Source organism: Pseudophryne corroboree, chromosome 8 (genome assembly GCF_028390025.1).
Source record: "Pseudophryne corroboree isolate aPseCor3 chromosome 8, aPseCor3.hap2, whole genome shotgun sequence".
Lineage (NCBI taxonomy): Eukaryota > Metazoa > Chordata > Amphibia > Anura > Myobatrachidae > Pseudophryne > Pseudophryne corroboree.
The window spans coordinates 416979381-417006964 of NC_086451.1; the positions used below are offsets into that span (position 1 = coordinate 416979381).

Below are 27584 nucleotides of genomic sequence, written 5' to 3' on the forward strand. Positions count from 1 at the left end.
GGCTTCCCCCAAGCTCTCTCTCAGCGTGAATGGATGCCGCATCTTTACACGCTGTGAGGGCAGGAAGCGGGCGGCTGTTTTAGCAGGGCATACATGCACATGCAGCGCTTGAGGGGCGCCTGAGCCAGCACATTACACCCTAAACTGGTCACATAGTTCACAGGGGCTAATCCCGCTGTTACACACAAATCTTCAGGCCAGTATAAACAAGTGCGGGAAGCCGCGCACCATTACATGGGCGGGGCTTCCTCTCAGAGCGGATCCAGCACTCACCAGCGTCATTTTCTCCCTGCAGATCATAGGAACAAGGCGCTGACAGGGAGCGCTGCCCTCCACATAACTCCAGCTATCCTCTGCGGTACCAGGGCGTTATAGACGGACGGGGGGGGGGGGGGGAAGAGGAGTGTGGTAACAGTACTAATTATCCTATTAAGGATAGTCAGTCAGCGCCGGGCTTTTATCATAATAACTGCCTACTCTGGGGGAAGCTGTGTCTGACATTTTTCTAGGTGTGTGTGTATATCCCACATTACCATGTCCAAGGACTGCAGAGTGTTTTTATCTTCTCCTGAGGAGTCTATTCCATGTACTCAGGACTGCAATATACTTTCTTAGTCTTCTGAATCCGAACCCCCATGGGAGGATTTTTTAACCCAGATTTCAACTAGGATGTCACATACTGAAAGGGAGACGCAGTTTTTGAGAATCTGTGGAGGGCTTGACGTATTCAGCACCCACTACTTCGTCTAAAAACCCACCTCCATACCCGCAAAAATGTACGCTTGCCCAGGTAATGCAAGCTGACACTGATACCGACTCTGATACAGGGGATGGTGATGGGGATATGCAGGGGGGGTGTATCCCTCACTAAGGGGGTGCAATTAATGATTGAAGCAATTAGGGATGTTTTGCATATTTCTGAAAAGGTACCTGAGCAAGAAGAGGAATCTTATTTTACAGTAAATAAGAAATCTTCCCTGCTTCTAAGGAGTTAAACTCCTTGTTTGAAAAATACTGGGAAAACCCAGAGAAATTCCAGATCCCTAAAAGAATTCTCGTTTCTTTCCCTTTCCCTGAAGAGGACAGAAAAAAGTGGGAAAAACCCACCTATAGTAGACGCTTCCGTATCTAGGTTGTCTAAAAAGGTGGTTTTACCTGTCCCTGGTTCAACTGCCTTAAAGGATCCTGCTGACTGCAAGATCGAGACTACGCTCAAATCACTATACACTGCTACAGGTGTTGCTTTAAGGCTCACTATTGCTTGTGGGTGGATTTCTAAAGCCATAGTAAAGTGGTCAGGTACACTAGTTGAGAAATTCGATACTATGGATAGGAGTGACATTGACTTGTCACATACAGGATTCTGCATGTTTCATGGTGGAGGCCATGAAGGATATTGGCCTGCTTAATGCAAGGGCTACTTCCATGGCAGTGTCAGCGCGCAGAGGACTCTGGCTACGCCAATGGACTGCGGATGCAGAATCCAAGAAAAGTGTGGAGAACCTGCCCTTCACAGGTCAGGCACTATTTGGGGATGCGTGGATTTCCACGGCGACTGTGGGCAAGTCGACATTTCTTCCCTCCGCACCAGCATCGGCTAGATAATCTTATCCTACGCTTACACTGCAGTCCTTTCGGACCGCAAAATTTTAAAAAATCCAAATCCCCCCCCCCCCCCTTCTTTAGAGGAGGATGGGGAAAATCCAGAAAACTACACCAACAGGTTCCCAGGAACAGAAGCCAGGCTCTGCTTCCTCCAAATCTTCAGCATGACAGTGGACCTCCCAGCCTGGAGATCGGGCAGGTGGGAGCGAGACTAAAAGATTTCAGTCACGTCTGGGCATCATCGTGCCTGGACCACTGGGTGACAGATATTGTTGCCCAGGGGTACAGACTGGAGTTTCAGGAACTCCCACCTCACAGATTCTTCAAATCAGGCTTACCAGTTTCGCTGACAGAAAGTGCTATTCTACAGGAAGCCATTCAAAAGTTGGTACGAACAAATGTAATTGTTCCAGTTCCACCTCGCCTAAAAAAAACAAGGGTTCTTATTCAAACGTGTTTGTGGTATCGAAACCAGACGGTTCGGTGAGGCCTATATTGAACCTGAAGTCGTTGAACCCTTACTTGAGGGTGTTCCAATTCAAGATGGAGTCTCTGAGAGCGGTGATCTCAGGTCTGGAAGAAGGGAATTCCTGGTATCCCTGGATATCAAGGATGCGTACCGTCACATTCCGATCTGGTCGCCTCACCAGTCCTATCTGCGGTTTGCACTACAGGACTGTCAATATCCGTTCCAGACATTACCATTTGGCCTCTCCACAGCACCAAGGGCGTTCATCAAGTTCATGGCGGAGATGAAGCTCCTTTTCCGCAAACAGGGAGTGAACATAATTCCATATCTGGACGATCTGCTGATAAAGGTATCTTCCAGGGAGAAGCTGTTGCAGAGTATTGCTCTCTCAACTCAACTACTCCGGGATCATGGGTGGGTCCTGAAACTTCCAAAGTCACATTTGGAGCCGACAAGGAGACTGCCCTTCCTAGGGATGATACTCAACACGGAAGTGTAGAGGGTGTTTCTGCCAGTGGAGAAAGCGTTGGTGTTCCAATCAATGGTCCGGGATGTCCTGAAACCAGCCCAGGTATCGGTTCATCAGTGCGTTCGCATTCTGGGAATGATGGTGGCCTCCTACGAGGCTCTCCAGTACAGGAGATTCCATGCACGGTTCTTCCAGCTGGATCTCCTGGACAGGTGGTCGGGATCCCATCTTCACATGCACCAATGGATACGCCTGTCGCCGAAAGCCAGGATTTCACTCCTATGGTGGCTGCAGACTTCTCACCTGCTTGAGGGCCGCAGGTTCGGGATTCAGAACTGGATCCTTTTAACCACGGATGCAAACCTCAGAGGTTGGGGAGCAGTCACCAGGGGGGAAAACTTCCAAGGAAGGTGGTGAAGGCAGGAATCTGACCTTCCAATTAACATTCTGGAACTAAGGGCCATATACAACGGCCTTCTACAAGCGGCACATATTCTGCAAGATCGTGCCATTCAGGTTCAGTCGGACAACGTCACATCAGTGTCCTACATAAACAGGCAGGGCGGAACGAAGAGCAGAGCCGCAATGTCAGAGGTAACGAGAATCATCCTCTGGGTGGAAAGGCACGCGCTGGCCCTGTCGACAGTCTTCATTCCGGGAGTGGACAACTGGGAAGCAGACTTCCTCATCAGACACGATCTCCATCCGGGAGAATGGGACCTCCACCCAGGGATTTTCGCAGAGGTAACAAGCCGATGGGGTTTACCTCACATAGACATGATAACCTCTCGCCTCAACAAGAAGCTTTGGAGGTACTGTTGCAGGTCAAGAGACCCACAAGCAGTGGCGGTAGACGCCCTGGTAACTCCGTGGGTGTTCCAGTCAGTGTATGTGTTCCCTCCACTTCCACTCATCCCAAGGATTCTCAGACTGATAAAAAGAACGAGTTCAGGCAATCTTCATTGCTCCGGACTGGCCAAGATGGGCTTGGTACGCGGATCTTCTGGAATTTACTGCTGGAGGGCCCGAGACCTCTTCCTCTTTGCGAGGACCTTCTACAACAGGGTCCGTTCGCCTATCAAGACTTACCGCGGCTACGTTTGACGGCATGGAGGTTGAACGCCAAATCTTAGCTCGGAAGGGCATTCCGAACAAGGTCATTCCTACTCTGATCCAAGCTAGGAAGGGGGTAACGTCTAACCATTACCATCGGGTTTGGAAGAAATACGTGTCTTGGTGTGAATCCAAGAAGTTTTGACTAGGACATTTTCTCCTCTTTTTGCAAGCAGGTGTGGATGTAGGCCTACGCTTGGGATCCATTAAGGTCCAGATTTCGGCCTTGTCCATTTTCTTCCAGAAACCATTGGCTGCTCCTCCTGAGGTTCAGACATTCTTGAAAGGAGTTCTCCACATCCAACCACCCTTTGTGCCTCCTACGGTACCTTGGGATCTTAATGTGGTGCTGCAGTTCCTGCAATCGGATTGGTTCGAACATTTACAGGAGGTAGACTTAAAGATTCTTACTTGGAAGGCGGTCACTCTGTTGGCATTGGCATCTGCACGACGTGTGTCAGAATTGGGGGCATTGTCGCACAAGAGCCCCTACTTGATTTTCCATGAAGATAGAGCTGAGGTCAGAACGCGTCCGCAGTTTCTTCCAAAGGTTGTATTGGCTTTTCATATTAACCAACCTATTGTGGTGCCAGTGGCTACGGACACCTTGATTTCCTCAAAGTCCTTGGATGTTGTACGGGCTTTGAAAATGTATGTGAATCGAACTGCTCGTCACAGTCAGATGCACTCTTTGGGCCAGATGTATTAACCTGGAGAAGGCATAAGGAAGTGATAAACCAGTGATATGTGCAAGGTGATAAAGGCACCAGCCAATCAGCACCAATATGTAAATTACCAGTTAGGATCTGATTGGCTGGTGCCTTTATCACCTTGCACATATCACTGGTTTATCACTTCCTTATGCCTTCTCCAGGTTAATACATCTGCCCCTTTGTCCTTTACGATCCCAACAAGATTGGGTGTCCTGCTTCTAAGCAGACCATTTCTTGCTGGATCAGACTTACTATCCAGCATGCTTATTCTATGGCAGGATTGGCGATTCCAAAATCTGTTCAGGCCCACTCTACCCGTAAAGTGGGTTCTTCCTGGGCGGCTGCCCGGGGTGTCTAGGCTCTTCAGCTTTGCCGAGCGGCTACTTGGTCAGGGTCGAACACGTTTGATACTTTGGCCTCTGAGAACCTCAAGTTTGGTCAATCAGTTCTGCAGGAACCTCAGCACTCTCCCTCCCGTACTGGGAGCTTTAGTACGTCCCCACGGTACTAAATTGGACCCCAGCATCCTCTAGGACGTAAGAGAAAATAGGATTTTAATTACCTACCGGTAAATCCTTTTCTCGTATTCCGTAGAGGATGCTGGGAGCCCGCCCGTTGCTTCGTATTCCTGCTTTGTTACTTGGTTAAGTATTGTTGGTTCAGTCGTTGCTGAATCGTTTCAGATTGGTTAACTTGAATTTCCTTTTGTTCTGTGAGCTGGTGTGAATCTCACCACTATCTGTGTATTTCCTTCTTTCGAAGTATGTCCATCTCCTTGGGCAGAGTTTCTAGACTGAGTCTGGTAGGAGGGGCATAGAGGGAGGGGCCAGCCCACACTATTAAATTGTTAAAGTGCCAATGGCTCCTAGTGGACCCGTCTATACCCCATGGTACTTAATTGTACCCCAGCATCCTCTATGGACTACGAGAAAAGGTTTTACCGGTAGGTAATTAAAATCCTATATTTTTTCACCCCCCCCCCCCCCCTTCCCCAATCCCTCCGACTTTCCATGATATGCTTAGAGCTTTGTGCCTGTACATGGTTTGCAGCCATATTTAGCAACCTCGAGGGAGGTTTTTGAAAAGGAGATAATGATTTGTAGGACATTATTACCCATTTAAAAATAAAACAACAACCTATGTGGAATTGTTGATCCATATTCTATTAATAATGTGGAAATATGCAGATTAGTAAGAATCTATGTGCAGTATAGCATGTAATAGCCTTCACTTCTGAAACTAGGGGGGATCATGATACATATTAATAACATATGATTACACAATGAATAATGCACTTTAAATAAAAATGTGTATTTATTTTTAAGTTATATTAAATGCTGTAATATTGACCCCTAAAGTCTAGCGAATAATATATACATGGCAAGAATTGCAGTATAAAGTAAACCTTTTATGGCGTTAGTAAATACCAAGAGAAGTGGGTATATTTACTGGGAAATATATTTAAAACCTGGCCCTATCCCTGGAAATTGGGAAGCGCTGACAGCTGTGCAGGATGATTTGCCGAGCGCTGGCTGTGAGTTGTATATTTACAAGACAAGTGAGATGAGTTGGGTCACAGTGCTCTAGATCCTGCTGCTTGTAATTCTCTTTAATCCTTTATGTGAGCAGGCAATGAAAGCAGATATACATTGACATGTGTGCAACACGACTCTGCCCCCCCCCCCCCCCCTTACAGTTTCTCCCTTGTGCCATCCAAAACTCACTCCGCCTGTATTTCTAGAAGGCTGTGTGACACTGGTTGGATCATGTTTTGTCAGAATATACATTAATATATGTGTAGATGATGCTATTAGTTTAACATGCTGACAGTGAAATCATGGTAAAATAACACACAGCCCAGGGTAATAGAAGTAGCAGCTCATGTCAGATAATAAAGTAGTCACCTTATAACTGCCTGGGCAGGAATGTAATGACCAGTTGGACTGTTGAGGAAAATGACACAAAGCATGGAACTATTGTCTGTGTGGCTGATTGTAGGATGGACAAATGCACCATTTTTATTCCAGGAAACCTGTCTCAGAGGGTTTTTTTTTTTCTTCTCTTATGTATTTTTATTTTTGTTATTGTTGATTATCTGCCCGTATGTATGTTCTCAGATTGCAGTAATACATTTCTCTCACTGCTGCTGTCTTGTGAGTGTATTGTAATCCAGCCCTCTGCCTCCTCCACCCCCTCCTCCACCTCTCTCCTATGGGTTGGGGAGGAGCAGATCTTTTCACGTCATGAAACTGGCTGGGACAGTGAGAGCGGGCCTGAAACTTTCCATATAACAGCCTCAGAATCCCTGTTCCTGAAGCCGGTGCATTCTCCTCATGGTGTCCGGAGCTCAAATCGATGCCAAGGGTGAGTGTCATGCTGGTGGGGAGTGTGTATGTGCAGCTCAGGCCGTAGGATGGAGGTTACCTGCTGGGGGTGACTGTGCCTCACCAAGTGCGAGAGCCACCTGCGGAGGAGAGCAATATACTCTGCCCTATCTCCTCTGTGTGATGCTTACAGTGTCATGTTAAGTGATGGCTTCAGCATGCCTCGAAGTAGGGTTACCACCTCATCCCTTTAATTCTGGACACATATTAATTACACAGGTTCTGTGGCTGATTAAAACCTGGTGAAATGGAGTCTTGAAGTCAGCCAGCCCCAGAACCTGTGTAATCAATGTGTGTCCAGAATTAAAGGGATGAGGTGGTAACCCTACCCTAAAGTCTAGGCACTGCGTCCATGCACCGTGAGTGTAGACAGAACCAGCACTGAAGATTCCTGTAAGGGAAACCGCATAGTTCTTCATTTAATGCTCCTAAGGATTTTCCAGATGATGAAATGGTTTAATGCACCCTTAATTAACACATTAATGCACTCTCCGTTGCTGCGGGGCAGTATTAGTGATGTAGTGCCGTGCTATCACTCCTCTAGTACTCTGCAGTATTTTAGATATAGTATAGTAGGGGTGTGGTTCATCAAATCGACAGTATCTAGGTCGACCACTATAGGTCGACAGTCACTAGGTCGACATGGATGGAAGGTCGACAGGGTTTCTAGGTCGACATGTGCTAGGTCGACAGGTCTAAAGGTCGACATGAGTTTTTTTTTTTTTTCCGTTTTCTTCGTAGAGTGACCGGGATCCCAAATTAGTGCACCGCGTCCCCTCGCATGGTGCCTTCGCTCCGCTACCGCTTCGCTCGGCACAGATTACCGTTCCAATCGTAGTCCACGTGGATCGTTAAGTATGAAAAAATTCAAAAAAAGAAAAATGTGAAAAACTCATGTCGACCTTTAGACCTGTCGACCTAGCACATTTCGACCTAGAAACCCTGTCGACCTTCCATCCATGTCGACCTAGTGACTGTCGACTTATAGTGGTCGACCTAAACATTGTCGACCTAGATACTGTCGATCTTCAGACCGGATCCCGTATAGTAGTAGGGGAAAAAAAAGACTTTGTTGGGGCACTCTTGTAATGAAAAATGAATAGATGATAAAATGTTACTTTCTCTAACGTCCTAGTGGATGCTGGGGACTCCGTCAGGACCATGGGGAATAGCGGGCTCCGCAGGAGACAGGGCACATCTAAAAAAGCTTTTAGGTCACATGGTGCGCACTGGCTCCTCCCCCTATGACCCTCCTCCAAGCCTCAGTTAGGTTTTTGTGCCCGTCCGAGAGGGTGCAATCTAGGTGGCTCTCCTAAAGAGCTGTTTAGAAAAGTTTTTTTTTTTTTTTTTTTAGGTTTCATTTCAGTGATTCCTGCTGGCAACAGGATCACTGCAACGAGGGACTTAGGGGAGAGATTTCCAACTCACCTGCGTGCAGGATGGATTGGAATCTTAGGCTACTGGACACTTAGCTCCAGAGGGAGTCGGAACACGGGTCAGCCTGGGGTTCGTCCCGGAGCCGCGCCGCCGATCCCCCTTACAGACGCTGAAGAAGACGGCAGAACGGAGGTCCGGAAACAGGCGGCAGAAGACTTCACAGTCTTCATGAAGGTAGCGCACAGCACTGCAGCTGTGCGCCATTGTTGTCACACGGCTCACTGACTTGGTCACGGAGGGTGCAGGGCGCTGCTGGGGGCGCCCTGGGCAGCAATATAAGTACCTTATTGGCAAAATAAATACATCACATATAGCCATTAAGGCTATATGTATGTATTTTAACCCAGGCCAGTTCTTAAAAACCGGGAGAAAAAGCCCGCCGAAAAGGGGGCGGAGCTTATTCTCCTCAGCACACAGCGCCATTTTCCTGCTCAGCTCCGCTGGTGAGGAAGGCTCCCAGGACTCTCCCCTGCACTGCACTACAGAAACAGGGTAAAACAGAGAGAAGGGGGGCATAAATTGGCTATATTTATATATAAGAGCGCATATATAATAAACAACACCTTCTAGGGTTGTTTATATACATTTATAGCGCTGTTTGGTGTGTGCTGGCAAACTCTCCCTCTGTCTCCCCAAAGGGCTAGGGGGTCCTGTCTTCGATTAGAGCATTCCCTGTGTGGCTGCTGTGTGTCGGTACGTGTGTGTCGACATGTATGAGGACGATGTTGGTGTGGAGGCAGAGCAATTGCCGATGATGGTAATGTCACCCCCTAGGGAGTCGACACCTGAATGGATGGCTTTAGTTATGGAATTACGTGATAATGTCAGCACATTACAAAAGTCAGTTGACGAAATAAGACGCCCGGCAAACCAGTTAGTACCGGTTCAGGCGTCTCAGACACCGTCAGGGGCTGTAAAACGTCCTTTACCTCAGTCTGTCGACACGGGTACCGACACAGATGAATCTAGTGTCGACGGTGAAGAAACAAACGTATTTTCCAATAGGGCCACACGTTATATGATCACGGCAATGAAGGAGGCTTTGCAGATCTCTGATGCTGCTGGTACCTCAAAAAGGGGTATTATGTGGGGGGTGAAAAAACTACCTGTATTTTTCCCAGAATCAGAGGAATTGAATGATGTGTGTGATGAAGCGTGGGTTACACCCGATAGAAAATTGCTAATTTCAAAGAAGTTATTGGCATTATACCCTTTCCCGCCAGAGGTTAGGGCGCGCTGGGAAACACCCCCTAGGGTGGATAAGGCGCTCACACGTTTATCAAAGCAAGTGGCGTTGCCGTCTCCTGATACGGCCGCCCTCAAGGATCCAGCAGATAGGAGGCTGGAAACTACACTGAAAAGTATATACACACATACTGGTGTTATACTGCGACCGGCAATAGCCTCAGCCTGGATGTGCAGTGCTGGGGTAGTGTGGTTGGATTCTCTGACTGAAAATATTGATACCCTGGATAGGGACAGTATTTTATTGACTCTAGAGCAATTAAAGGATGCTTTTCTTTATATGCGAGATGCTCAGAGGGATGTTTGTACTCTAGCATCAAGAGTAAGCGCGATGTCCATATCTGCCAGAAGAAGTTTATGGACGCGACAGTGGTCAGGTGATGCGGATTCCAAGAGGCATATGGAAGTATTGCCATACAAAGGAGAGGAATTGTTTGGGGTCGGTCTTTCAGACCTGGTGGCCACGGCAACTGCCGGCAAATCCACCTTTTTACCTCAGACTCCTTCCCAACAGAAAAAGACACCGTCTTTTCAGCCGCAGTCCTTTCGCTCCTATAAAAAGCGACCAAAAGGACAGTCTTATCTGCCGCGAGGCAGAGGAAAGGGTAAGAAAGGGCAGCAAGCAGCCCCTGCCCAGGAACAAAAGCCCGCCCCGGCTTCTACAAAACCTTCAGCATGACGCTGGGGCTTTACAAGCGGACTTAGGAACGGTGGGGGGTCGGCTCAAGATTTTCAGCAATCAATGGGCTCACTCACAAGTGGACCCGTGGGTCCTGCAGATAATATCTCAGGGTTACATGCTGGAGTTCGAAAGGTCTCCCCCTCGCCGGTTCCTAAAGTCTGCTTTACCAACGTCTCCCTCAGAAAGGACGTTGGTTTTGGAAGCCATTCACAAGCTGTATTCACAGCAGGTGATAGTCAAGGTACCCCTCCTACAACAAGGAAAAGGGTATTATTCCACACTATTTGTGGTACCGAAACCGGACGGTTCGGTAAGGCCTATTCTAAATCTGAAATCCTTGAACCTGTACATACAGAAATTCAAGTTCAAGATGGAGTCACTCAGAGCAGTGATAGCGAATCTAGAAGAAGGAGACTTCATGGTGTCCTTGGACATAAAAGATGCGTATCTACATGTCCCAATTTACCCCTCACACCAAGGGTATCTCAGGTTCGTGATACAAGACTGTCATTATCAGTTTCAAACGCTGCCGTTTGGTTTGTCCACGGCTCCTCGGGTCTTTACCAAGGTAATGACCGAAATGATGGTTCTTCTACGAAGAAAAGGCGTATTAATTATCCCGTACTTGGACGATCTCCTGATAAGGGCAAAGTCCAGAGAACAGCTGGAAGTCGGTGTGGCACTAACACAAGTAGTGCTTCGGCAACACGGGTGGATTCTAAATCTTCCAAAATCTCAATTGACCCCGACAACACATCTGCTGTTCCTGGGCATGATTCTGGACACGGTTCAGAAAAAGGTATTTCTCCCGGAAGAGAAAGCAAGGGAGTTATCCGAACTTGTCAGGAACCTCCTAAAACCAGGAACTGTGTCAGTACATCAATGCACAAGAGTCCTGGGAAAGATGGTGGCTTCGTACGAAGCGATTCCTTTCGGCAGATTCCATGCACGGACATTTCAATGGGATCTGCTGGACAAATGGTCCGGATCGCATCTGCACATGCATCAGAGGATAACACTGTCACCGAGAACAAGATTGTCTCTCCTGTGGTGGTTGCAGACGGCCCATCTGTTAGTGGGCCGCAGATTCGGTATACAGGACTGGGTCCTGGTGACTACGGATGCCAGCCTACGAGGTTGGGGAGCAGTCACAAAGGGAAGAAACTTCCAGGGCGTTTGGTCAATCCTGGAGAAGTCTCTTCACATAAATATACTGGAGCTAAGAGCGATATACAATGCCCTAAGCCAAGCAAGACCTCTGCTTCAGGGTCAGCCGGTGTTGATCCAGTCCGACAACATCACGGCAGTCGCCCACGTCAACCGACAAGGCGGCACGAGAAGCAGGAGTGCAATGACAGAAACTGCAAGGATTCTGCGCTGGGCGGAGAATCATGTCGTAGCACTGTCAGCAGTGTTCATCCCGGGAGTGGACAACTGGGAAGCAGATTTCCTCAGCAGACACGATCTTCACCCGGGAGAGTGGGGACTTCATCCAGAAGTTTTCCACATGATGGTGAACCGTTGGGAAAAACCAAAGGTGGACATGATGGCGTCTCGCCTCAACAAAAAGTTGGACAGGTATTGCGCCAGGTCAAGAGACCCACAGGCAATAGCTGTGGACGCTCTGGTAACACCGTGGGTGTACCAGTCAGTGTATGTGTTCCCTCTGCTGCCTCTCATACCAAAGGTACTGAGAATTATACGGAAAAGAGGAGTAAGAACAATACTGGTAGCTCCGGACTGGCCAAGAAGAACTTGGTATCCGGAACTTCAAGAGATGCTCACGGAGGATCCGTGGCCTCTACCTCTAAGAAGGGATCTGCTTCAGCAGGGACCTTGTATGTTCCAAGACTTACCGCGACTGCGTTTGACGGCATGGCGGTTGAATGCCGGATTCTAAAAGAAAAGGGCATTCCTGAGGAAGTTATTCCTACTTTAATTAAAGCCAGGAAAGATGTGACCGCACAACATTATCACCGCATTTGGAGAAAATATGTTGCGTGGTGTGAGGCCAAGAAGGCTCCAACGGAAGAATTTCAATTGGGTCGATTCTTACATTTCCTGCAAGCAGGATTGTCTATGGGCCTAAAATTGGGGTCCATTAAAGTTCAAATTTCGGCCTTATCAATTTTCTTCCAGAAAGAATTGGCGTCAGTGCCTGAAGTACAAACTTTTGTAAAAGGTGTACTACATATACAACCCCCAATAGTGCCTCCAGTGGCACCGTGGGATTTGAACGTGGTTCTAAATTTTCTCAAATCTCATTGGTTTGAGCCTTTAAAATCGATAGATTTAAAATACCTTACATGGAAGGTAACCATGATATTGGCCCTGGCTTCAGCCAGGACAGTTTCAGAATTGGCGGCTTTATCGTACAAAAGCCCATATCTGATTTTCCATTCGGACAGGGCAGAATTGCGGACACGTCCTCAATTTCTCCCTAAGGTGGTTTCGGCTTTTCACTTGAACCAGCCTATTGTGGTGCCTGCGGCGACTAGGGACTTGGAGGACTCCAAGTTACTGGACGTTGTCAGAGCATTAAAAATATATATTTCAAGGACAGCTGGAGTCAGAAAATCTGACTCGTTGTTTATATTGTATGCACCCAACAAGATGGGTGCTCCTGCGTCTAAACAGACGATTGCTTGTTGGATCTGTAGCACAATCCAACTTGCACATTCTGTGGCAGGCGTGCCACAGCCTAAATCTGTAAAGGCCCACTCCACTAGGAAAGTGGGCGCATTTTGGGCGGCTGCCCGAGGGGTCTCGGCATTACAACTTTGCCGAGCAGCTACGTGGTCAGGGGAGAACACGTTTGTAAAATTTTACAAATTTGATACTCTGGCTAAGGAGGACCTGGAGTTCTCTCATTCGGTGCTGCAGAGTCATCCGCACTCTCCCGCCCGTTTGGGAGCTTTGGTATAATCCCCATGGTCCTGACGGAGTCCCCAGCATCCACTAGGACGTTAGAGAAAATAAGAATTTACTTACCGATAATTCTATTTCTCGTAGTCCGTAGTGGATGCTGGGCGCCCATCCCAAGTGCGGATTGTCTGCAATGTTTGTACATAGTTATTGTTACAAAAATCGGGTTATTACTATTGTTGTGAGCCATCTTTTCAGAGGCTACTTCGTTTTGTTATCATACTGTTAACTGGGTTCAGATCACAAGTTGTACGGTGTGATTGGTGTGGCTGGTATGAGTCTTACCCGGGATTCAAGATCCTTCCTTATTGTGTACGCTCGTCCGGGCACAGTACCTAACTGAGGCTTGGAGGAGGGTCATAGGGGGAGGAGCCAGTGCGCACCATGTGACCTAAAAGCTTTTTTAGATGTGCCCTGTCTCCTGCGGAGCCCGCTATTCCCCATGGTCCTGACGGAGTCCCCAGCATCCACTACGGACTACGAGAAATAGAATTATCGGTAAGTAAATTCTTATTTTTAATTATGTTTTATAAAATAGGTATGGGAAAAGACAAACAATTATTAATAAAAAGACAAAATTATGTGTCGCACATGAAGCTCTCGTTACAAGGAGTACTTGTGTTAGTAATTAGTGATTGCCTTGGTGAAAATATGTTTGGAATTTTTTTTCATTTATAAATTTATATTGTAAAAAACAATTTCTGTCTGGTACTATATGATAGACATGTTGATGAATATTGTAGAGGTTCCCTTCCTGTTTTACCTAAGATTTCTCTTATGCCAGGTATTGGAATAAAAGTGAGAAGTTATTGGAAAAATGTGTTTGTTGCCTTATTGGTAATTAAGCACCTTCCGCATCAATGCTTTGCAGACGTGTCACCATTAGGCATTTTATTCAGCAAAATACTCGGTCAAGTATACAAAATGGCAGACCCCTGTTGGTCCTGTTATTTATTAAATTAGAGCTATATGCCCAATAAGGAGGGATAGGTTAGTAAATTGTTACATTGAGACTGTGAGGATACTTTAAAGAAAAGAATATCTGAATAGCTTGAGGGTGGATTTCTTTTTTCTGCTTTTCAGCCACTTATATTTGGGATGTACGTACAAAGGAGGATGGATGCTGGAGAACTTGGCTTCTCTTCCTCTGCAGTGTTAGAGTATAATACAGAGGATTCTGCAATACTAAAGGTGGACTCTGGCTGACAGCTACTGGAGTACTGCATTACCTGTCCTGTGGTACTGTGGTACTGTGCAATGAGCACGGGGTGTTAGATAGTTGAGTACTGCGTTACCTCTTCAATAGTACTTTGCCGTATTAATGATTGACATTGGATGACAGATAATGGCTAAGGCTTCATCTCTCCTGTTGTACTCTACAGTATTAATAAAGGATACAGGGTAATAGGTATCACAGGGGCTGATTTATTAAGCTCGGTGAAGTGATAAATTGGAAGGTGATAAATGACCAGCCAGTCAGCTCCTAACTGTCATTTCTCTGACGTCCTAGTAGATGCTGGGGACTCCGTCAGGACCATGGGGAATAGCGGCTCCGCAGGAGACAGGGCACAAAATTTAAAAGTTTGACCACTAGGTGGTGTGTACTGGCTCCTCCCCCTATGACCCTCCTCCAAGCCCTGCCAGGTCTCAGAAAAACCGGGAGAAGAGCCCGCCGGAATAGGGGGCGGGGCCTATCTCCTCAGCACACAGCGCCATTTTGCTACACAGCTCCGCTGCTAGGAAGGCTCCCAGGCTCTCCCCTGCACTGCACTACAGAAACAGGGTAAAAAACAGAGAGGGGGGGCATTTTTTGGCGATATTATATATATTTAAGCAGCTATAAGGAAACAACACTTATATAAGGTTGTTCCTATATAATTATAGCGCTTTGGTGTGTGCTGGCAAACTCTCCCTCTGTCTCCCCAAAGGGCTAGTGGGGTCCTGTCTTCTATCAGAGCATTCCCGGTGTGTCTGCTGTGTGTCGGTACGTGTGTGTCGACATGTATGAGGACGATGTTGGTGTGGAGGCGGAGCAATTGCCGGTAATGGTGATGTCACCCCCTAGGGAGTCGACACCGGAATGGATGGCTTTGTTTATGGAATTACGTGATAATGTCAGCACGCTGCAAAAGTCGGTTGACGACATGAGACGACCGGCAAACCAGTTAGTACCTGTACAGGCGTCTCAAACACCGTCAGGGGCTGTAAAACGCCCTTTGCCTCAGTCGGTCGACACAGACCCAGACACGGACACCGAATCTAGTGTCGACGGTGAAGAAACAAACGTATTTTCCAGTAGGGCCACACGTTATATGATCACGGCAATGAAGGAGGCTTTGCATATCTCTGATACTGCAAGTACCACAAAAAGGGGTATTATGTGGGGTCTGAAAAAACTACCTGTAGTTTTTCCTGAATCAGAGGAATTGAATGACGTGTGTGATGAAGCGTGGGTTACCCCTGATAAAAAACTGCTAATTTCAAAGAAGTTATTGGCGTTATACCCTTTCCCGCCAGAGGTTAGGGCGCGCTGGGAAACACCCCCTAGGGTGGACAAGGCGCTCACACGTTTATCCAAACAAGTGGCGTTACCGTCTCCTGATACGGCCGTCCTCAAGGATCCAGCTGATAGGAGGCTGGAAAATACTCTAAAAAGTATATACACACATACTGGTGTTATACTGCGACCAGCAATCGCCTCAGCCTGGATGTGCAGTGCTGGGGTGGCTTGGTCGGATTCCCTGACTGAAAATATTGATACCCTGGATAGGGACAGTATTTTATTGACTATAGAGCAATTAAAGGATGCATTCCTTTATATGCGAGATGCACAGAGGGATATCTGCACTCTGGCATCAAGAGTAAGTGCGATGTCCATATCTGCCAGAAGAAGTCTATGGACACGACAGTGGTCAGGCGATGCGGATTCCAAACGGCATATGGAAGTATTGCCGTATAAAGGGGAGGAATTATTTGGGGTCGGTCTATCGGATTTGGTAGCCACGGCAACAGCCGGGAAGTCCACCTTATTACCTCAAGTCCCCTCCCAGCAGAAAAAGACGCAGTCTTTTCAGCCGCAGTCCTTTCGTTCCTATAAGAACAAGCGAGCAAAAGGACATTCATATTTGCCCCGAGGCAAAGGAAAGGGTAAGAGACTGCAGCAAGCAGCCCCTTCCCAGGAGCAGAAGTCCTCCCCGGCTTCTGCAAAGGCCTCAGCATGACGCTGGGACCTTACAAGCGGACTCAGGGGCGGTGGGGGGTCGCCTCAAGAATTTCAGCGCACAGTGGGCTCACTCGCAGGTGGACCCCTGGATCCTGCAGGTAGTATCTCAGGGTTACAGGTTGGAATTCGAGAAGTCTCCCCCTCGCCGGTTCCTAAAATCTGCTTTGCCAACGTCTCCCTCAGACAGGGCGACGGTATTGGAAGCCATTCACAAGCTGTATTCTCAGCAGGTGATAATCAAGGTACCCCTTCTACAACAGGGAAAGGGGTATTACTCCACGCTATTTGTGGTACCGAAGCCGGACGGCTCGGTAAGACCTATTCTAAATCTGAAATCTCTGAACCTGTACATACAAAAATTCAAGTTCAAGATGGAGTCACTCAGAGCAGTGATAGCGAATCTGGAAGAAGGGGATTTTATGGTGTCCTTGGACATCAAGGATGCTTACCTTCATGTCCCAATTTGCCCTTCACACCAAGGGTACCTCAGGTTCGTGGTACAAAACTGTCATTATCAGTTTCAGACGCTGCCGTTTGGATTGTCCACGGCACCCAGGGTCTTTACCAAGGTAATGGCCGAAATGATGATCCTTCTTCGAAGAGAAGGCGTATTAATTATCCCTTACTTGGACGATCTCCTGATAAGGGCAAGATCCAGAGAACAGCTGGAGGTCGGAGTAGCACTAACTCAAGTAGTGCTCCAACAGCACGGGTGGATTCTGAATTTTCCAAAATCCCAACTGATCCCGACGACACGTCTGCTGTTCCTAGGGATGATTCTGGACACTTTTTTCAGAAAAAGGTATTTCTTCCGGAGGAGAAAGCCAGGGAGTTATCCGAACTCGTCAGGAACCTCCTAAAACCAGGGACAGTGTCTGTGCATCAATGCACAAGAGTCCTGGGAAAAATGGTGGCTTCTTACGAAGCGATTCCATTCGGCAGATTCCATGCACAAATTTTTCAGTGGGATCTGCTAGACAAATGGTCCGGATCGCATCTGCAGATGCATCAGCGGATAAAATTGTCGACAAGGACAAGGGTCTCTCTGCTATGGTGGTTGCAGAGTGCTCATCTGTTAGAGGGCCGCAGATTCGGCATACAGAACTGGGTCCTAGTGACCACGGATGCCAGCCTGAGAGGCTGGGGAGCGGTCACACAAGGAAGAAACTTCCAGGGCGTGTGGTCAAGCCTGGAAACGTCTCTTCACATAAATATACTGGAACTAAGAGCAATCTACAATGCTCTAAGCCTGGCAAAACCTCTGCTTCAGGGTCAGCCGGTGTTGATCCAGTCGGACAACATCACGGCAGTCGCCCACGTAAACAGACAGGGCGGCACAAGAAGCAGGAGGGCAATGGCAGAAGCTGCAAGGATTCTTCGCTGGGCGGAAAATCATGTGATAGCACTGTCAGCACTGGACAGGTATTGCGCCAGGTCAAGAGACCCTCAGGCAATAGCTGTGGACGCTCTGGTAACACCATGGGTGTACCAGTCAGTGTATGTCTTCCCTCCTCTGCCTCTCATACCCAAGGTACTGAGAATTATACGGCAAAGGGGAGTAAGAACGATACTAGTGGCTCCGGACTGGCCAAGAAGGACTTGGTACCCGGAACTTCAGGAGATGCTCACGGAAGATCCGTGGCCTCTACCTCTAAGAAGGGATCTGCTTCAGCAGGGACCGTGTCTATTCCAAAACTTACCGCGGCTGCGTTTGACGGCATGGCGGTTGAACGCCGGATCCTAAGGGAAAAAGGCATTCCGGAAGAGGTCATCCCTACCCTGGTCAAAGCCAGGAAGGAGGTGACTGCACAACATTATCACCGCATTTGGAGAAAATATGTTGCATGGTGTGAGGCCAGGAAGGCCCCGACAGAGGAATTTCAACTGGGTCGATTCCTACATTTCCTGCAAACAGGATTATCTATGGGCCTCAAATTAGGGTCCATTAAGGTTCAAATTTCGGCCCTGTCGATTTTCTTCCAGAAAGAATTGGCTTCAGTTCCTGAAGTCCAGACTTTTGTAAAAGGAGTACTACATATACAGCCCCCGGTTGTGCCCCCAGTGGCACCGTGGGATCTCAATGTAGTTTTGGATTTTCTCAAATCCCATTGGTTTGAGCCACTCAAATCGGTAGATTTGAAATATCTTACATGGAAAGTAACCATGCTACTGGCCCTGGCTTCAGCCAGGAGAGTGTCGGAATTGGCGGCTTTATCGTATAAAAGCCCATATCTGATTTTCCATTCGGACAGGGCAGAATTGAGGACGCGTCCTCATTTTCTGCCTAAGGTGGTATCAGCGTTTCACCTGAACCAGCCTATTGTGGTGCCTGCGGCTACTAGCGATTTGGAGGATTCCAAGTTGCTGGACGTTGTCAGAGCATTGAAAATATATATTTCAAGGACGGCTGGAGTCAGAAAATCTGACTCGCTGTTTATACTGTATGCACCCAACAAGCTGGGTGCTCCTGCTTCTAAGCAGACGATTGCTCGTTGGATTTGTAGCACAATTCAACTGGCACATTCTGTGGCAGGCCTGCCACAGCCTAAATCTGTCAATGCCCACTCCACAAGGAAGGTGGGCTCATCTTGGGCGGCTGCCCGAGGGGTCTCGGCATTACAACTCTGCCGAGCAGCTACGTGGTCAGGGGAGAACACGTTTGTAAAATTCTACAAATTTGATACCCTGGCTAAGGAGGACCTGGAGTTCTCTCATTCGGTGCTGCAGAGTCATCCGCACTCTCCCGCCCGTTTGGGAGCTTTGGTATAATCCCCATGGTCCTGACGGAGTCCCCAGCATCCACTAGGACGTCAGAGAAAATAAGAATTTACTCACCGGTAATTCTATTTCTCGTAGTCCGTAGTGGATGCTGGGCGCCCATCCCAAGTGCGGATTGTCTGCAATACTTGTACATAGTTATTGTTACAAAAAAATCGGGTTGTTTATTGTTGTGAGCCATCTTTTCAGAGGCTCCTACGTTATCATACTGTTAACTGGGTTCAGATCACAAGTTGTACGGTGTGATTGGTGTGGCTGGTATGAGTCTTACCCGGGATTCAAAATCCTTCCTTATTGTGTACGCTCGTCCGGGCACAGTATCCTAACTGAGGCTTGGAGGAGGGTCATAGGGGGAGGAGCCAGTACACACCACCTAGTGGTCAAACTTTTAAATTTTGTGCCCTGTCTCCTGCGGAGCCGCTATTCCCCATGGTCCTGACGGAGTCCCCAGCATCCACTACGGACTACGAGAAATAGAATTACCGGTGAGTAAATTCTTATTTTTTCAAACCCAGCCTGTGACATGGTAGTTAGAATCTGATTGGCAGGTCCTTTATCACCTTCCACTTTATCACTTCACCGAGCTTAATAAATCTGCCCCTGAGCACTGTATAACCTTTCCTGTAGTGATTTACGCAAGGAGATAGATACTGGGGTACTGTTACCTTTTCTGTATTGCAATATTAATGGCTGACATTGGATGATGGTTACTGGAGTGCAGCTTTACCTCTCCCGAGGTACTATGTAGTATTAGTTATGATGGAGACAGGCTGATAGATAATGGAGTATAGCATTAACTGTACTGGGGTACTCTGCAGTATTAGTTATGATGAACACATGCTTAGATACTATAATGCAGCTTTATCTCTCCTGTAGTCGTCTGCAGTATTAATGATTCTATAGTGATAGTGGATTACTGAATTACCTCTTTTGTGTTTCTCTGTCATATTAGTAATGATAGTCACAGTGTGATGGATACTGGAGTACAGTGTTACCTCTCCCGTGTTACCCTGCAGTATTAGTAATGATGGTCACAGGGTGATAAATACTGGAGTACAGTTTTACCATTCCAGCAGTACTCTTTAGTATTTGTAGTGATGGTAACAGGGTATTGGAGTGCTGCCCTATAGTACTCTGCAGTATTAATAATGGTGAATGCATGGTGAATAGTGGAGAGTGTTGCATTACATCTTCTTTAGTACTCTGCAGTGTTGGTAATGATCACAGGGTGAAGCACAATGGAATTCTGCATTACCTGTCCTATAGGGGATGTAGTTATATGACTGGCGATCACAATACTGGAGCATGGTGTTACATCTCCTGTGGTACACGTCAGTATTAGTAAAGATGGACCTGGGTGATAGATCCTGTAGTACTCTGCAGTATTGGCACAAGAGGTCAGATACTGGAGTATAGTGTTGGCTCTCATGCAGAATTGATATGATAGATTCCGGAGTACAGTGCTACCACTGAGGACTCTGCAGTGCTTGAATTCCTATACTGTGTATCCTGCTGAGTCCTCTGACTCAGAGAAGGAAGGAAGCAAGCAGTGCTTACTGTGTCTTAAGATCGGACCATTGTTAGAAAACACTTTCTATTTTCTTGGCTGTGTGATGTTTTTTTCTATTTTGCTACTGCAGTAACTCAATCTTTACATTTGTTTTCCTTTGGGTTTGTTTTTTCTTTGTGGCGGGGAAGGGCAAGGTCCATGTGCAAGTTCTCGGCAGCATTCCCCTTTTTCCCTGTGGGCTGGAACTTTTCAGACAGGGTCTCCCATTAAATAACCAGATTGCGAGCTCCCTACAGATAACATTGGGGGTCATTCCGAGTTAATCGCTCGCTAGCAACTTTTTGCAGTGCTGCGATCAGATAGTGGCTGCCTCTAGGGGAGTGTATTTTCGCTTTGCAAGTGTGCGAACGCTTTTGCAGCCGAGCAGCACAAAAAAGTTTTTTGCAGCTTCTGAGTAGCTCTGGACTTACTCAGCCGCTGCGATCACTTCAGTCTTTTTGGTCCCGGAATTGACGTCAGACACCCGCCCTGAAAACTCTTGGACACGCCTGCATTTTTCCAACCACTCCCAGAAAACGGTCAGTTGACACCCATAAACGCCCTCTTTCTGTCGATCACCTTGCGATCGGCTGTGCGAATGGATTCTTCGTTAAATCCATCGCCCGGCACCGATCCGCTTTGTACCCATTCGACGTGCCTGCGCATTGCACTGCATGCGCAGTTTTGCCGAGTTTTGACCTGATCACAGCACTGCAAAAAGTTGCTAGCGAGCGATCAACTCGGAATGACCCCCATAGACTGTTCTTTAAGACAACGCTTATTATACCATTTTGTTTTCTAGGCTACTGTTGGCCTAAACCTTCAACCTTACCATTAGAGTGTCAGCTCCTTGGGCCAATATAGTCTACAAAGAAATTGCAAGCTGTTAGGGCAGATCACATAATATTGTTAGGCTGTAAAATATGAGGAAAGCTTTTAATTGATATCGATAGAGAGAAAGTTATAGAAATTAAAGGAAGAATTTATAGAAAACCATGCAGCTGCAACTGACTGTAAATGTATGGTGTAATGTGAGCAAGCTGTCATCTGCAGGTATTGCCATTATAGGATTATAGACGCTTCTGTACGTTTCAGTAGGCTTCTTCACCTGCATAAAGTGACTGTCTATCTGTTTTTGCCAAAGTTTGCGATTGGCTGCATGTGGTAATTGGGTCCATTCACGAAGCAGTGAAAGTGTGGAGAAGTTGCCTATGGCAACCAATCAGCATTGAGGTAACATTTATAATTTGCATACTATACAATTGTACGGAGCAGCTGATTGGTTGCCATGGGCAACTTCTCCACAGGCTCACTTCTCCACTCTTTTCACTGCTTCATGAGTAGACCCATATGTACTTTATTCTGTACTATCAGCATGGCGTGTCTCCTCATTGGCTGACAACGCTGCAGAATGAGCATATAGCAACCCAAATGTCGCACAATTAACCCATTAAGAACCTAGCAATCTGGTGGACCATTATGCAATAGGTAGCATCTATCCTTGTGTATCTATGCCTATTTCCCTATAGATTGTAAGCTTGCGAGCAGGGCCTTCCTACCTCTGTCTGTCTGTTTTTACCCAGTTTTGTTCTATTACTGTTGTTCTAATTGTAAAGCGCAACGGAATATGCTGCGCTATATAAGAAACTGTTAATAAATAAATAAGCTTTCTTTAAATTGCACAACGAGCTCTCAAGGATATTCTCTCTCTGTGTAAAGAATGAATGCCATTACTTCAAACACTATTTACATGTAACTATCTGGGAAAAAGTTGTGGATACACTTTGCAAAACTTTGCAAAATAATATACCTGTATAATTGATGTGTGTTGTCATGTTCCATTTAGTTTGGTCTATGAGAAGTTTCCCATTGACTCTTTTAGAGGGGATTTCCTGTATTTGTTTTCTCTTAGGATCAATGATCTCTATTATGTGGCGCATCCAAACTGTTTACAGTGGATTACTGTTCACCTCGATGTGACCGGGGCCATGGGATCTTGAACCCCTTTTCATGACAAGACACAGTGTGCATTGGGCCGGGTTCTGCATGACTGCTCTCACTTCCAGTTAATTAGTTACTAATTAGGAGAGACATGTTAAGGCTGCTGGGCCCTGCAAGGGGAATGTGGGTGTTATTCCACAGCCCTTGCCTTACTGTTACATCACTGCTGACCGATTAACCCTACAGACTGCTACGCTCCTATTCACTCACAATCTATTCACTCACAATCCGTGTTTACCGAAACTTGTCGTGGTCTTTAAAGCAGCATGTTGTTTCTTGGAGTCATATGGGCCACATCTTTTGGGGGGAGAATGCTGTTAAATTGTGTTGTGCATATAGGGGTATATGCAATTGCGGTCGAATTACCGAAATTGTTGAAAACGGGACTTTTTTTGCCAAAAAAAAAAAATTCGACAATGCAATTCAGTACTTTCCGTCAAAAAAACGGACTTTCAAAATTCGACTTTTTGAAATTCGACATTTGTCAAATTCGACATTTCTGCAATGGTACAAATGCGGCAATTCGACAAAAGTATATTCAATTGAAGTTTGGAAATTCGACAACAGTGCTTTTAGACAGTAAATTCGTCATTTTCAATCCGCCACACTTTGGTGGGTGAATCTAGTAAAAAAAAATTAAAACATGTTTTTTTTGGTGTTTTTTTTTTTTATTGGTAATAGCATATCTATTTATATTCGAAGGGATTAGGTACTTGGTTTGTCTTTTTGGGAGGCACAAGTATTATTTATATATTTGTAAAAAAAAAAAAAAAATATATATATATATATATATATATATATATATATATATATATATATATATATATATATATATATATTTATTTATTTATATTTTTAGATGGAATAGTAAAATCCCGGAAAAAAATGGCGTTGGGTCCCCCCTCCAAAGCATAACCAGCCTCGGGCTCTTCGAGCCGGTCCTGGTTCTAAAAATCCGGGGGGGAAAAGGACAGGGGATCCCCCGTATTTTTAAAACCAGCACCGGGCTCTGCGCCTGGTGCTGGTGCAAAAAATACGGGGGACAAAAGAGTAGGGGTCCCCCGTATTTTTTACACCAGCATCGGGCTCCACTAGCTGGACAGATAATGCCACAGCCGGGGGTCACTTTTATACAGCGCCCTGCGACCGTGGCATTAAATATCCAACTAGTCACCCCTGGCCGGGGTACCCTGGGGGAGTGGGGACCCCTTCAATCAAGGGGTCCCCCAGCCACCCAAGGGCCAGGGGTAAAGCCCGAGGCTGTTCCCCCCCCCCCCCCCCCATCCAAGGGCTGCGGATGGGGGGCTGATAACCTTGAGAAAATGACAAGAATATTGTTTTTTCCTGTAGTACTACAAGTCCCAGCAAGCCTCCCCCGCAAGCTGGTACTTGGAGAACCACAAGTACCAGCATGCGGGAGAAAAACGGGCCCGCTGGTACCTGTAGTACTACTGGAAAAAAAATACCCAAATAAAAACAGGAGACACACACCTTGAGAGTAAAACTTTATTGCACACCTGCCGACACACACATACTTATCTATGTTGACCCGCCGACTGCCACGTCTCCTGATCCGACGATCCGGGGTACCTGTGAATAAAATTATACTCACCTCAATCCAGTGTCCAGATATAAATCCTCGTACTTGGCAAAAAAAATAAACGAACACCCGACCAAGCCGGACTGAAAGGGGTCCCATGTTTACACATGGGACCCCTTTCCCCGAATGCAGAGACCCCCTCCCCGTGACTGCTGTCACAGAAAGGTCTCTTAAGCCAATCAGCGAGCGCAACGTCCTGGCACTCTGCTGATTGGCTGCACGTCTGAGCTGTCAGACAGCGCATCGCAAAGCCTCTCCATTATACTCAATGGTGGGAACTTTGCGGTTAGCGGTGAGGTCACCCGCGGTCAGCGGCTGACCGCGGGTAACCCCACCGCTGACGGCAAAGTTCCCACCATTGAAAGTAATGGAGGGAGCTGTGCAATGCGCTGTCTGAGCTCACACGCGCATACAGCCAATCAGGTGAGTGCAACGAAGTAGCGCTTCCTGATTGGCTGAAGGGACCTCTGTGACAGGAGTCACGTGGGGTCCCGGCATTCGGGGAAAGGGGTCCCATGTGTAAACATGGGACCCCTTTCAGTCCGCTGGTCCGGGTGTTCGTTTATTTTTTTTGCCAAGTACGAGGATTTATATCTGGACACTGGATTGAGGTGAGTATAATTTTATTCACAGGTACCCCGGATCGTCGGATCAGGAGACGTGGCAGTCGGCGGGTCAACATAGATAAGTATGTGTGTGTCGGCAGGTGTGAAATAAAGTTTTACTCTCAAGGTGTGTGTCTCCTGTTTTTATTTGGGTATTTTTTCCCCAGTAGTACTACAGGTACCAGCGGGCCCGTTTTTCTCCCGCATGCTGGTACTTGTGGTTCTCCAAGTACCAGCTTGCGGGGGAGGCTTGCTGGGACTTGTAGTACTACAGGAAAAACCAATATTCTTGTCATTTTCTCAAGGCTATCAGCCCCCCATCTGCAGCCCTTGGATGGGGGGACAGCCTCGGGCTTCACCCCTGGCCCTTGGGTGGCTGGGGGGGACACCCCTTGATTGAAGGGGTCCCCACTCCCCCAGGGTACCCCGGCCAGGAGTGACTAGTTGGATTTTTGATGCCACGGCCGCAGGGCGCTGTATAAAAGTGACCCCGGCTGTGGCATTATCTGTCCAGCTAGTGGAGCCCGATGCTGGTGTAAAAAATACGGGGGACCCCTACTCTTTTTGTCCCCCGTATTTTTTGCACCAGCACCAGGCGCAGAGCCCGGTGCTGGTTTTAAAAATACGGGGGATCCCCTGTCCATTTTCCCCCCGGATTTTTAGAACCAGGACCAGCTCGAAGAGCCCGAGGCTGGTTATGCTTTGGAGGAGGGACCCCACGCAATTTTTTTTCGGGTTTTTTCCCGTTTTTAAAAAATCTGAACAAAATCCGTCAAATCGGCCGTTTTTCGTCAGCGGGACTGTCGAATCCGTTTTTTATTGAATATGGTCAATTTCGGCACCCACTTGGCGAAATTAGACGGTCGAATTGTGTCGAATTAAAAAACGGGCGAAAAATTGCCGCGATTCGCCGCTAATTGCATATACCCCAATATCTGCTCTCAAAACCTGGAGTGTACAGCCATATATTATACCAGGGGTCGGCAATGCTTGGTGCGCCAGCTAGCTGCTGTGGGACTCTACATTCCAGCATGCCACAGTTTTAACATGCTGTAACATTAAAACTGTGGCAGGGTATGCTGGGATGTGTGATCCCACACCATCTGAAGTGCAACACGCTGCCTACCCAACAGGCTCCCCCAGTGCCACATACAATACATCCCTGAAAGCTTTCAGCAGCAGCTCCCATATCCTTTCTCTATCGTCCTAAGTGGATGCTGGGGTTCCTGAAAGGACCATGGGGAATAGCGGCTCCGCAGGAGACAGGGCACAAAAAAGTAAAGCTTTACTAGGTCAGGTGGTGTGCACTGGCTCCTCCCCCTATGACCCTCCTCCAGACTCCAGTTAGATTTTGTGCCCGAACGAGAAGGGTGCAATCTAGGTGGCTCTCCTAAAGAGCTGCTTAGAGAAAGTTTAGTTTAGGTTTTTTTCTTTACAGTGAGTCCTGCTGGCAACAGGATCACTGCAACGTGGGACTTAGGGGGAAAGTAGTAAACTCACCTGCATGCAGAGTGGATTTGCTGCTTGGCTACTGGACACCATTAGCTCCAGAGGGATCGAACACAGGCCCAGCCGTGGAGTCCGGTCCCGGAGCCGCGCCGCCGACCCCCTTGCAGATGCTGAAGCGTGAAGAGGTCCGGAAACCGGCGGCTGAAGACTCCTCAGTCTTCATAAGGTAGCGCACAGCACTGCAGCTGTGCGCCATTTTCCTCTCAGCACACTTCACTGGGCAGTCACTGAGGGTGCAGAGCGCTGGGGGGGGGCGCTCTGAGAGGCAAATATAAACCTTATACAAGGCTAAAAATACCTCACATATAGCCCATAGGGGCTATATGGAGATATTTAACCCCTGCCTGACTGGAAAAATAGCGGGAGAAGAACCCGCCGAAAAAGGGGCGGGGCCTATCTCCTCAGCACACGGCGCCATTTTCTGTCACAGCTCCGCTGGTCAGAACGGCTCCCAGGTCTCTCCCCTGCACTGCACTACAGAAACAGGGTAAAACAGAGAGGGGGGGCACATTAATGGCTATATATATATATATTAAAGCAGCTATAAGGGAGCACTTAATATAAGGATATCCCTTGTATATATAGCGCTTTGTGGTGTGTGCTGGCAGACTCTCCCTCTGTCTCCCCAAAAGGGCTAGTGGGTCCTGTCTTCATTAGAGCATTCCCTGTGAGTTTGCGGTGTGTGTCGGTACGTGGTGTCGACATGTATGAGGACGATATTGGTGTGGAGGCGGAGCAATTGCCAAATATGCAGATGTCACCCCCCAGGGGGTCGACACCAGAATGGATGCCTTTATTTGTGGAATTACGTGATGGTTTATCTTCCCTTAAACAGTCAGTTGAGGACATGAGGCGGCCGGACAATCAATTAATGCCTGTCCAGGCGCCTCAAACACCGTCAGGGGCTGTAAAACGCCCTTTGCCTCAGTCGGTCGACACAGACCCAGACACGGGCACTGATTCCAGTGACGACGGTAGAAATTCAAACGTATTTTCCAGTAGGGCCACACGTTATATGATTTTGGCAATGAAGGAGACGTTACATTTAGCTGATACTACAGATACCGTAAAACAGGGTATTATGTATGGTGTGAAAAAACTACAAACAGTTTTTCCTGAATCAGAAGAATTAAATGACGTGTGTGATGAAGCGTGGGTTGCTCCTGATAAAAAGTTGATAATTTCAAAAAAGTTATTGGCATTATACCCTTTCCCGCCAGAGGTTAGGGCGCGCTGGGAAACACCCCCTAAGGTGGACAAGGCGCTCACGCTTATCC

The 27584-nt window shown here is 47.3% G+C and overlaps 1 protein-coding gene across 2 annotated transcripts in view; it reads left to right on the plus strand.

The window, feature by feature from the left end:
• PAK4 (p21 (RAC1) activated kinase 4) overlaps nt 1-27584 on the plus strand; it is a 142241-nt gene that overhangs the window by 18133 nt on the left and 96524 nt on the right. The window contains exon 1 of one of the 2 annotated variants that reach the window (XM_063937948.1): nt 6631-6733. The exons of the other annotated variant lie outside the window; for it this stretch is intronic. Coding sequence (XP_063794018.1) covers nt 6703-6733 — 31 coding nt within the window. The 5' untranslated portion in view covers nt 6631-6702. Of the gene's footprint in view, nt 1-6630; nt 6734-27584 lie in introns of those variants that run through there. 2 annotated transcript variants of the gene reach the window in all.